This window comes from Lipotes vexillifer, unplaced genomic scaffold (assembly GCF_000442215.2).
Source record: "Lipotes vexillifer unplaced genomic scaffold, Lipotes_vexillifer_v1.1 scaffold343, whole genome shotgun sequence".
Taxonomy (NCBI): Eukaryota; Metazoa; Chordata; class Mammalia; order Artiodactyla; family Lipotidae; genus Lipotes; species Lipotes vexillifer.
In genome coordinates, this window is record NW_006777506.1 from 75,797 (window position 1) to 88,691 (window position 12,895).

At 34.5% G+C, this 12,895-nt stretch overlaps 1 protein-coding gene across 2 annotated transcripts in view; it reads right to left on the minus strand.

Moving 5' to 3' along the window:
• Window positions 1–12,895, minus strand: part of EDEM3 (ER degradation enhancing alpha-mannosidase like protein 3) — an 83,225-nt gene that overhangs the window by 58,365 nt on the left and 11,965 nt on the right. For both annotated transcript variants that reach the window (XM_007451136.1, XM_007451135.1), the window contains exons 3-6: window positions 6,805–6,905; window positions 6,230–6,269; window positions 1,864–1,976; window positions 734–887 (exon numbers count right to left, since the gene is read on the minus strand). In XM_007451136.1, the coding sequence (XP_007451198.1) occupies window positions 734–887; window positions 1,864–1,976; window positions 6,230–6,269; window positions 6,805–6,905 (408 nt within the window). The remainder of the gene's footprint in view (window positions 1–733; window positions 888–1,863; window positions 1,977–6,229; window positions 6,270–6,804; window positions 6,906–12,895) is intronic.

Consider the following 12,895-nt stretch of genomic DNA (forward strand, 5'->3'; position numbering starts at 1 on the left):
TATCAGGAGAGCGTTCTTTCCATCTCAATGGCTTCTTTCCCTCTGCCTTAAATATAAAATTTTCTTGGGGAGAAAACAACAAAACTCCCTCAACTGACTCTGCTGCCAACTCCCTTTAACTGCCAACACAGAGGAAATCTCAAAATGAATGGTCCTATACTTTCACCTACTTTGAATCCTTCTTCCCCCTTTATTCTGCCACATTATATCCTTCAAGGCTCTGTCTGCACCTAATTCTCCTAATGTTTGCTGGAGTATCTCCTCTTGAAACTGTCTTTTTAGGAGTTTATAATACCTTACACTGCTCTGTGGTTCTCCTCCTCAGTCTCCGAACAATCTCCTTTTCACTGCTCTCCTTCCTCCTCATTCCTCTCTGTTCTATATTCGCTTTATACCCTCTCCTCTGGAGAGTTAACACCTACTCTTACTGCTTCCACTGTATCTTCTGCGCAAATAATTCTTTGCCCAAATTCCAGTCTGGCATCTGCTTCTTCCTTCTGCAGCATAATCTACTGTGTTATGCAATGACACATAAAAGGCTTTAACTAATCTAAATTCTCACACCATTCAAATGCAAATTAACTGAAATGTCAATATAAATTTCTTATATAGCTTGAAAAATTTTTTTTCCAGCCTCAAGCAGGTGAGGAACAATGGCTGGATCACAAAAATTGATTTTTTTATAATAGCGAAGAAGTATACAAAGACTGCCATATTTTTCAGAATTACTTACTCTTGGATAAGGAAGGCCACTGGTAGTATTGAAAGCTGGTAAAAGTTTGTAACCCAACTGCTTTGCCATTTGGAGAAGTTCATCATTGTACCACTGCATGTACTCGCCTTTTTCTTTCAGCATGATGGCCAATGAGTGTCCACCCAAAAGACCCCTAAAATCACAGAGGTGAAACATTAGCCACATTGTACACATACTTAAACATCATCACCTAAAAAGATGCGGGTATCTTTATTATCAACAATTTAGAGTACATAAGGAAAGATCACAGAAGAACTTAACTTTTTCCCTAACTCTGGCTACTCATTTTGTGGCAAACCATATTACATAGCCAGTATTAAAAACAAAACAAAACAAAAACAATCAGATGTTTTATCTGTTGTAAAATGTTTGGCATTCTTAAATACCTTAAATTTTCTTAAAATAAAAAACATCCTAGAAATCATTTATCTTAACAAATTTAACAGATTTGATTTTAAGAAATTTTAAATTTAATTTAGTTAGAGCATCATGAAATCTCTGACTCTTAGCATAACATTAAAAAAAAAACAACTCCCCACTCTGTATTAAATGTAATAGACTAATACACTCTGTGAAAAACTACAAAGCTATTTCTTAAATTTAACTGAAGAATAGATTCACTTTGTCTGAAAAAGGAAATGAGTTACAATAACACAAAAGTAACCATTAAATATAAAACTACATGTTGAAACGTGAATTAATAAATTCTGTAATTCCTGTGTTCCAAGAATATTTCAAACTGTTTAGTTCAAAGGTAATCCTATAAATTCCGTTTCATTTGGCTTGAAGAGGTTAAGGTTAGTAAACTAGATAATCTGGCGAAAAACCTACGATGTAGCTAATACTCAAATATTCGACCTATAGTCAGTCCTTTTTTAACAACGAACAAAGATTGCCTTTGATTTGAGTCTACAACTATTCCCAAAGCCTGTTGCTCTCTGTGCCTCATATAATACAAGGGTCATCCCACAGCCTCTGTGCTTTATAATACCCCAACTTTTATCTTTTAAACATAAGAAATTTCTTGCTTTATTACCATCAAGAAATAAAGAGTGTACCCTTGGCTTTTCTGTTATTAAAATTAGAGCTTTAGTGTCTCACATACTTACCCAAGAACTCTGATGTTTGTTTCAAAGACTGATACAACTACATCATTATCTAAATTAACATCTCTTAAAACTTTTCTCACCGCATCTTCAAATTCTTTAGTTTTATTTAATACCTAGGAGAAGAAAATTATTGAAAACAAAGTCCTTTTCGACCAAGACATAGAGAAATACCCTCAAAATGAGCTGCTAACAGCAAGTTAATACCTTAAGACTCTAAAAAGTAACACATACAAAAAACTTTTCCCTTAAACCTATTATAAAAATGTGATACTATCTAAAACTGAAAAAAATTAAATGCTTATTTATATTGCAAGGAATCTTTATTTAGACACACTTCTTTTTTTAGACACACTGAAATATCACTAGGACTTTAAAACAATCATCATCCAGAACTGTTAGCTGGTGTTTATGACCCATGACTTAGAGCTACAAGAGGTGAGCTCTACTGGGATTTGGTTTCCAAGCCAAAACAAAACAAAACAAAAACTGCCCTACTCACCAAACATCATTTAAAAAGTTGCTTAGTCTCAGAAGAAAGCACATCCTTCAACTGATCTTAAATCATACACCACTTGCCATCTTTACCCCATGGATGCCGTAGCCCCTAACTAAGGAGGCAGTGCAATGTTGGGGTCAAGACCAAGCCCTGATTTGAACTGTGGTTCTTACTTCTATCTCTGAGCCTGTTCCTTCATCTACAAAAAGAGGAAATACCTACTCTCATAGGTTTGTTTTCCTAAATGAGGTAATGCATGTAAAGTACTTTTAGTAGAGCACCTGACTTAGTTAAGTGCTTGATATCGTTATTATTATTACCATTATTACCATGAGGGTCTACAATCCTAAGTTAAGAACTCTGTGGATGCTTGCAATGAGCTCCATGAAGGGGGGGTGGTCACTGTCATTACACAGTTTGCTTTAATTTTTCAGTCTAAATTAAGGCTGCACAAGAGGATGTTACTTAGCTCCCAGGTCCATTAAAAGTGGTTTCCATTTACTTGACTGTTTAATCTTTTTGTTTGATAATATTTTATAGTGCTTTCTCACTTGATTTGATACTTCACTAAAAATTCTAATTTAGGTATAAAACATTCCATAAGAGTGTCTGACTAAAATTCAAGTAAAATTTCGGGTAAGCCTTGAGTAAAATATAATACAAAACCTGATTGTAAATTGAGTGCTTTCCCTTCTTAATCTCAAAGTCCGTGTAAATTCTGCAGCCACAAATGCAGATGCGCACAGCCCTCTATCACTTCTAGAAGGAAACACAACTGTTCTACTCACTCCTGACACACACACCCCTTCTTAATATCATTTTGTTCATTTTATTCTTCCAAAGTCTATCTCCCGAGAATTGTTCCCAAGAATAGTACCAATGCTATTTGTTTCAAAGGAGAATAAAAATGGAAAGAGAGTTCTTTGTCCATAATTAGCTAAAAATTCATTCTAACAGCTCCATTAGTTGATGAGTTTCTTAAGCACCTAGCTGATAACAAAGAACAAATTCAGGTCTCTTCCTTTCCCCCATTATCTTTAATTTGTTCAATATCTTTCTTTCTGTAGATTTCATGGCAATGTTGAATTTAGTGGTAAATTTAAAGTTTTAGTGCTTGACTTCATTACAATCAATAGAAACTAGATGGCTAGAATTATGAACAAGAGTTTAAATTGAAAGATCAAACTATGACAATAGAAGTTCTACTTAACATATTATGGTATGACCAAAATAAAAACAATAAGGTTGCATCCTGTCCCAAGTGTTATGTCCTCTAAGATTTTCAAATAAACAAACCACAAATCAAAAAATGATCACAGGGGCTTCTCTGGTGGCGCAGTGGTTGAGAATCTGCCTGCTAATGCAGGGGACACGGGTTCGAGCCCTGGCCTGGGAGGATCCCACATGTCGCGGAGCAACTAGGCCCGTGAGCCACAACTACTGAGCCTGCGCGTCTGGAGACTGTGCTCCGCAACAAGAGAGGCCGCAATAGTGAGAGGCCCGCGCACCACGATGAAGAGTGGCCCCCACTTGCCACAACTAGAGAAAGCCCTTGCACAGAAACGAAGATCCAACACAGCAAAAATAAATTAATAACCCCCTACCCCCAACATCTAAAAAAAAAAAATCACAAATTAGAAATATTAATAGTTGTATTGATAAAATGTGCAAGATAACTTTCCTTCTAAACGTAGGAAAAAACTTCCAAACTACTTTAATTTCTTCTAATTCTTCTGTTTAAACAGATATCTATTGATAGATATCTTAGATATCTAATCTAGGTCCTTCTGAAGTGAAAACAGGGGCCCAGAGAAGGTAAATAATTTGGCCAAGGTCACATATCAATATTAGGTGATCACTTCTTGGTACTCCCGGCTACGAGGAGTTAGAACTCAAGTTACACCAAACATTACTGAAAGTGTGGTCCACGGACCAGCAGCAACAGCACCACCAAGTGGCAACTTACTAGAAACACATGACCTTGGGCCCCATCTTCAGTCTACTGGATCACAATCTATTTTAGCAAGATCCCCAGATGACTTGTAGTACACTGAAGTTTGAAAACCACTGCATTATTACACAGTGGTTCTCAAAGTTTAGCATACATTAGAATCATCTGGAAGCTTGTTAAAAAACCAGACTGCTGGGCCTTACTCCCAAACTTTCTGATTCAATAATGTCTGGGATGGGGCCCTACAATTTGCATTTCTAACTAGCTGCCAAGTGATGCTGATGCTGGTGGTGCTGGAATCATATTCTGAGAACCAATGTCAAAGTGGTATAACTTCAAAGCAGAATAGAACCTTTATAATAATGGCTGCTCAATTAGAGACCAACAGGTTTCTAAATATAGGAAAGTTAGGCAGCCTAGAACCACATTTTCTCCTTCATTTCTGATAAAAATTTTAAAAACACAGAGAATATCTGAGGTCCATGATCATAAAAATCAATAAGAGCTTACAGAGAACCTACTGTATATAAGGATAAAGCCAAGATGACAGATTGAGAAACAAACTTAAGTCCACCTATGATCTTTCCTAATACACAGCTACTGCTCCTCACTCACCCTACCATATCAAGATCAATCTGATGTGCATCATCCAGCTATACTTATAAATAAATAACACCAGTTTCTCCCAGGGTGGTAATTTGTGCCTCCTGGGACACTTGTTTATCTTTTTCTCTTCTATTACAGCAGAACACTATACCAAAAATAAGGACCACTAAACCAAAAACAAGGTACACAATAATCTCTCTCATTCTCATAGTCATTATAACATGGTTCACACATTCCTTTAATCTCTGAAAAATGAAGTCACAACTTTCAAAACCCTGATACAGCTATAAAGGTCTAAACAACCATGGTCTTCTCAACAAAAAAGGTCTTCTCAACCATGGCTGAGTTTTATAAAGAAGAAACTTTAGAGGAATAAATAATAATGCTCAGTCCTACTCCAGGAAAATTACATCAGAATAACTTGGGAGAGAAGTATATTTTTTAAAACTTCACAGGTAATATTCCCAAGGTGCTGATATAGTTGACAGTCTCTGGTTAAAAAAAAAGAAAAAGAAAAAAGAATCACCCAGTGAAAGAAGAATGTAGAATCAATACTGGGAAGAAAAGCCAAGTTCTGAAAAATTTCTGCCACCACAAATGTTTTTTGTCTTTTTAAAAAAATATTAATCAATACTTCAGACATTAACTCAAAGTTGAGAACTATGCCTTAAGGAAAATCCTGAAACAAGCCTAATTTTTATACCATAAATGATCTGAGAGTAAAGAATGAGAAAGATACTTACTACCTTTAGAAATCATGACATCTGGAACTCAATCATTCCCCTCTGCCATCATGAACTGTCCCCAACTAGAATTAATTTAAATGATTTTGTATCCCATGAGGTTTAAAAGAAGTGCCAAGTAGTGATCACTTGGTACTAAAAATCACTTCTGAGAAAAAATTTAATTTTTAATGAACATAATACATAAAAATTCTAATTTAACAATTTTAGTATGATTGTGGCATGTCTTTCTGGAACAAGAATATCAAGGGCATTTTCTAGAATTACTTTCTTCCAATATCATCAACCTCCTTGTCCAAAGGGAAACAACTTTCCTGATTAAGGGGCCATCACATAAGCTGACATACCTATAAATTATTTGAGTGTCTCCATGATTCTACATAATTTCCCTTGACATTCACATGACATTATCAATTCAGGAGTGTGAAAGATTTATTTAGAAGCAAAGATCAAATCATCTTAAATTCTGAAGGCTTCTATTTCAGACTTACTGTGTAACGATTATATTCGTAATACCTGAGTGCAGATATTAAGAAATATATAAAATAATTCAAGAAGAATCAAACCTACCACAAGAGTGTCCAAAGAATCAATCAGTGTCAGGGAAAATCTAAGAAACAAATATAGTAAGATACACACCATTAGAATTCTGAATATCTTATCCATGAATGTATAAGTAGATGTATCTACATCCTACTGACTGGAAGCTTCCATTAACTAGTACTTCCATGCATCTACAGTACCGTGTAACTTGTGAAACAGTGAAAGAACCTGAAAAGCCTTAACATCACATTTATGTTCAGCATAACTACATATCTTTCAAAATGAACAGAAATATTCATTAGCTCTTTTAAAAGCAAATAAAAATACTAAAGCATCAACATCTTATAACACATCAATGACTTTATATACATTCTAAAAGTTACATCCATCTTAACAACTACTCAACTTTTCACTGATCTAAGAGGTAAACTGACTAATATTTTACAAAAGATAACAGAAAGGAATAAAGGAACTTAATGTAATACTTAAAGCAGTCTTTGAAATTTAACCAATCCCCAGATATACAACTGTACACTGCCTCAGAGATGTCTTAAGACTTGGGAACTCTGAGATGCCATGCCATCCCCTTTGTTAATACTCACTTTCCCAAGGCATCATCAACATCACCCCGACTTGGCTCTTGGCCTCTAACTCGACCTCTGCAGGTCAAAGGCATGAGTTCATCAGCTGGGTACGCATGTTCCTGCAAGGAAAATCTCAGTGAGTCACTAAGGAAAACAAGAGAAAGCACCCATCATTTAGAGAACACAACTTTTCACAGGTTTTTTTTTTTTTTTTAAGTAAAATAAAAGTTAATCAAAAATTCTACTATCCTTACAGTGTATGGAACCTTAAAAGAAAAAAAAAAACTTTTTAGCTATAAATATAATACATGCTTGGAAAAAAATACAGGAAAATATTTCTTTGAAAATCTGACAATCCGTTTCCCCTCGACCCAATCTCACTCCCCAGAGACAATTACTGTTACAACTGGCATTTATCCTTCCAGATTTATCCACACACACTGAAATACATGCACATATATCATTTAAAAATTTCATTTACAAATAGGTACTCATGCCATATGCATACACTGTCCTAAAATTTGTTTACTTAAATCACTATGGGGTTTTCCATGCTGGAATTTTACAGATGTATTTTATTCTTTTTAATAACTGCAAAGTGATAATTTAATATTAGTTAGCATTATTGAGTACTTATGTTCTAAGCACTGTTCTATATATTTATCACACAACCCTCTGAAACAGATTCAACTATTTCCATTTTATAGATGAGAAAACTGAGGCCCAGAAAAGTTAAGTAAGCCTATGTTATGCAACTAGTAAATGATGGATCCAGAATTCGAACCTGGCAACCTGACTCCAGAGCCTATACACTTACTTCATAGTACTTGCTCCTCATATTCTATTCCAAAGAATGAATATGCTAAAATTTATTTATTTATTCCTCTATTGATGAACATGCAGGTTGAACTCAATTTTTCACTGTATAAAAAATGCTTCAATAAACAGCTATATGCCCATGTCTTTTGTACATATGCTTGTATTTCTATGGATTAAATCCCTAAAGTCAGACCCAATGGGTCAAAGGTATGGATATTTAATTTTTGACAGCTACTATCAAACTGAAGACACCGATTTACACTCCTACAATACTCTAACATAGAAGATGATCAGTAGTTTACATTTTGCCAATAGCGTGGATAAAAAATGCTATCTCAAGTTTCATTATTAATGAGGATAAATATCTTTTTGTATTAGCCATTGCTACTTCTTTTTTTTGAAATGTCTGTTTATACCCTTTGTTCATTTTCTATTGGTTGTCTTATTAGCCAAGAGACTCCTTGTACACTGTTATACACAGTAAACATTTTTCTCCTGTCTTTCATTTGGCTTTTAACTTTGTTTATGGTACTTTGTACTTTAAGCTTTATATATGTAGTTACATCTATTAGTCTATTTCTTCATAGTTTCTAAATTTCAGGTATGGTTAAGAAGGCTATCTTGAGTCTCTGAAAACAGTACTCTTATAATTTTATTTTTTTATATCTAGATATTTACTCCACCTGGAATCTAATTTTGTTTATGATGTGAAATAGGGATGTAACTGTATTTGTTCCCCCGAAGAGCCAATTTCTTATATACCACCTTTTAAAATATTCATCCTTTCCCTAATTGCTTGAAATACAGCTTATTAGTTCAAAAGTGTCTACACAAACATACAGTTCTGTAGCCTCTACTTTGTTCCACAAACCTACTTCCTGCTTCAAAACCATTATCTTAATCATTCTATCTTTGCAACATGCCTTGCTACTTGGTTAAGCAGTTCACTCCCCTCAATTATTTTCTTCTAAATTTTCTTAATGACTTTTTCAAGTTTACTCTTCTGGATAACTTTAAAATTTCCTTAAAATTCCATTGAGAGTTTAATTGGAAGAGCCTAAATTGGGGAGAATTGATATCTTTACCAATTAAATCTTCCAATCTACGAATACTACATCAATGTATTAATTCAGATCTTCTTTTATGAATTCAGTTTCCTCGTATAGGTCTCACATATTTCTTAATATTTTTTAATAGGTGCTTTTTTATTGAAATAGGTTGATGTACAAAATTATGTCAGTTTCAGGTGTACAACCGAGCGATTCAACTAATAGGCACTTTATAGGCTGGCATACTATTGCATAGACTTTTTTAAATGAATGATCATGACAGAGTATTTCTAGTCTAGGTGATAATGAAGCACATGCAAAAATCCTCCCTCCTGTCTACTACAAACACAGTGAAATGTTGTATAAATTTTTAAAATTATTTTTAAAATTATTTTTAAATGTTCAAGTACTAAAACTGAATAGCTGAGTGTAGAAGGTGAAGCTGCACTGACCACAACATGGGCATTAGGAATAAAAAGACAGGCCTTAGTGGGAAATATGTTAATGCCCAAAGGGTATGAGATTTGATGCTGTTGGCCCTGCATGCACGGCCATAAGCCAGTGAAGTAGGTTCTTTAAGTTGGGTAGTTGCTTCAATGAAACTGGACTAGAATATCTCCACCTACTGGTTGAGGGTCTTAACAGAAAAGGAGGGAAATAAGAAAAACCTGCTGAAGTTTGTATTTTCTTCAACAGGGGAGTGTCCCTAAAAGATTCTTCTAAAATTAATAAAATGTGACTATGAGAAACATTTAGAAGCTAGAATCACTGTATTTACATATTTCAACTTTAGACAGTATTTATTGACTACTTGACAAGAATAATAGGATTAATATACTCATACCTTTCCCCAATTCAACTCAGGATTTTTATCAATTATATTATTATAGGCAGTTTTCACTTTGCATGTTTTCACTATACACTTACAAATTGAGATCCACAATTTACTTAAATAAACTCTCAACAACATAGTTCAAATCTCAGGTACCACTGTATTATTAAGTAATTGCACAGAATGCAAACTCTGATGCTTGTTCTTCAATCCACAGATCACTATGTAAATAATCAGTGATCAATCACACAACTCCTTTCAAAGTGGAATTAGCGACTGATCACTGTGTATCTATTGTTTAGTTCACAGACAGACAGCAAGCATGAAGTTATGTGCCTCCTTGTCACCTAGTGATAATCCTACATGACAGTTTGACAATTTATAAAAATAAATAATCAAAAGAGGAAATTAACCAATGAGGATGAAAGTTCACAAAGAAATGAAAAGTGATAACACTGTAAGTGAAATTCAAATTGAACATAAAAGGGGTTATAGAAGAAACAGCTGGCCATGGAATGCTGATACTGCTGCCACTCAAACAGTATCTAGATATGCAGCCAGAGGAATTTAGTGAAGGTCAAATTATCCAAGTAGATGAAAAAACTGGTTGTGACATAAAAGGATAAAGACATTGCAGAGGAAATATTGCCTGCAGAGAACTCCCCATTAAAGGAATTCCCAGAGATATTTCATGACACAGAGGGCAAAGGATAAAATTTTTGAAGCTGATCCAAATATTGAAATTTTTATATCTTCTATACAAGGTATAGCAGAGATGTATGGTCCATATCTTGAGTTATACAATGAGAAGAAGGCAAGCAAGGCAAGCGCTGTTCTAACTTAGTGAAGTTTTTGCAAAGAAATAACATTTTAAATTTCAAAGTCTCTAATATTTTGAATTATGGTATACTAAATAATAGTTTCAGCTATTTAAAAAATTTCTCTGTACATTTATATTCATCAGAAAGAAAATTTTTAATGTTTGACAAAGATTTTAAAAGGTTTATAACATTTGTATTCTGGTCTGGCACTATAATTCCCACAGTTGCTAGTGTTAGAATTCTACTTAAATGGAGTCAATGCACACCATTTTTCTTTGGCTTCTCCATTCTTGAGGTTTTATTTTGATTCATCTCTTGGTTGCCTGAACTTTGTTCTCATGTAAGTTATTTTTGTTTAGTTATTTTAAAATAGTGTCATCAGTACTGTTATTTCTCTGGTACTTCTGGGTTAGGCTGGCTCTTGCCTTATACTTGAAGAACAATCTGAATGGTTATAAAATGCCTGCAACATATGTTCCTTTCTTCAGAAATCTGAAAATACTATTCCACACCCTTCTTGTTCATTAAGTATCACCTTGGCAAAGTTTCTAAGACTAGTCTGATCTTTTGTACCTTGAAGATGACTTGTTCCTCCTATACCTGTATGTCCACATGATTCTTAATTCTTAAAATTCAGCAAAAATATTCCTGATTCCCAATGTCCAACTCTATCCTACTGCCTCTCACTAAACTCGATTATCTAGATTCCAAACTCACAGCACATTAGCAGCAAAAAAACAGAACAGAGGTCAGGAACACTAAACACATGGTGAACACAAAGGGAAAGACCAAAAATAATTTTTTTTAATTAAAGGGCTTCCCTGGTGGTGCAGTGGTTAAGAATCCGCCTGCCGATGCGGGGGACACGGGTTCGAGCCCTGGTCTGGGAAGATCCCACATGCCACGGAGCACCTAGGCCCATGTGCCACAACTGCTGAGCCTGCGCTCTAGAGCCCACGTGCCTAGAGCCCGTGCTCTGCAACAAGAGAAGCCACCACAATGAGAAGCCCGCACACCACAACGAGGAATAGCCCCCGCTCGCAGCGACTAGAGAAAACCTGTGCGCAGCAACAAAGACCCAATGCAGCCAAAAATAAATTAATTAATTTAAAAAAAATGTTTAAATTAAAGTAGACCAAATACAAAAAGCACTGTAGACTGCAATCCTTCAGGTATTTTAAAAAGTTCTGTGCTCTACAATGATTTATTTCCTGAGGAAAGGATTCCAGGCAACAAATGTTTTGATATAATTAGAATCCACAAGCAGCTACTAAATTCTGAATTTAATATTTTATAATATTAATACTATATATATATTTTTAGTATAAATTCCTAATTACTTTTACATGTGTCTTTTAGATGTCAAGTTCCTAACTACTTTTTCAGTTAATTCCAATAGAACCGTGATTTATCAGAATGCACAATATTTTTTATTGCTTTATAGTTTTGTTTTTGTTTTTGTTTTTATATCTTTATTGGAGTATAATTGCTTTACAATGGTGTGTTAGTTTCTGCTTTATAACAAAGTGAATCAGTTATACATATACATATGTTCCCATATCTCCTCCCTCTTGCGTCTTCCTCCCTCCCACCCTCCCTATCCCACCTGCTTTATAGTTTTATATCTAACACATATAAACAACACTTAGAAGTAACTCAAGATAAGTAATATTTTTTAAAACTTGCTGATATATTTTGCAAGGTACTTTGTAAGAGATCACTCAAATGTTAATCTGATTGTAAAGAGCTCTTGACTTTTTAAACCACTGCTTATAAAGCTTAATACTACTATTTTTGGGGTTTTGCAAAACACACACACACATACACAAACACCTTTGTCTGAAATAAACTCAAACCCTAAGCTCATCCAGGTAAGAAAAATATTAATAGCAACTGCAAACCAGAATAATCAAATAAGGGAGTTTTGAACCAGGTGTAAAAATACTTTATGTCTCCGTTTCAACATTAACGATAGAAACAAAACCACAGCCTTTTCTTTGGGTTAGCCACAAAGCAAACTACAGTTGGTTTGCATAAATTCAGAGGAATGCATACATGGCACATAAACAGCTGTATTACACTTCAAACATCCTGGCTATTTGAGGTTACAGTAATGCTTTCTCTTCACAATGTATTGGCAAGACAAAGGATAAGAAATTCATACTGCTATGACTCAGAGCCAGAAAATAAACCTTTAAAAATTATCACTCAGGTGATAAAAGAGTCCTGTATCAATTAAGTAGAACAGGTGCCTAGCTAAAAGTAAGAGCAAAAGCATAAAATAAAACAAAACATAGCAGACTCTCCACATCAGATTCTAAATTTACTGGCACTTTGATATAACTCTGCTTCAAAACACTCAAATCAAAGTGGCATCCAAAACTGACTTTTTAGTAAAACCAATTCCAAAAACTAGGCAAAGGGAAGAGACTTTATTCTACTAATAAGACAAAAGTATTATTTATAATAGTGAGTTATTGAAGATATCAAATCTATTTAATTTCCCATAAAGTTACATACATTTCAAATGTTTTATTCCAGATCCTTATTGTTAAACACCTCCATCCTTGAGGCAGGTAAGGTATTCC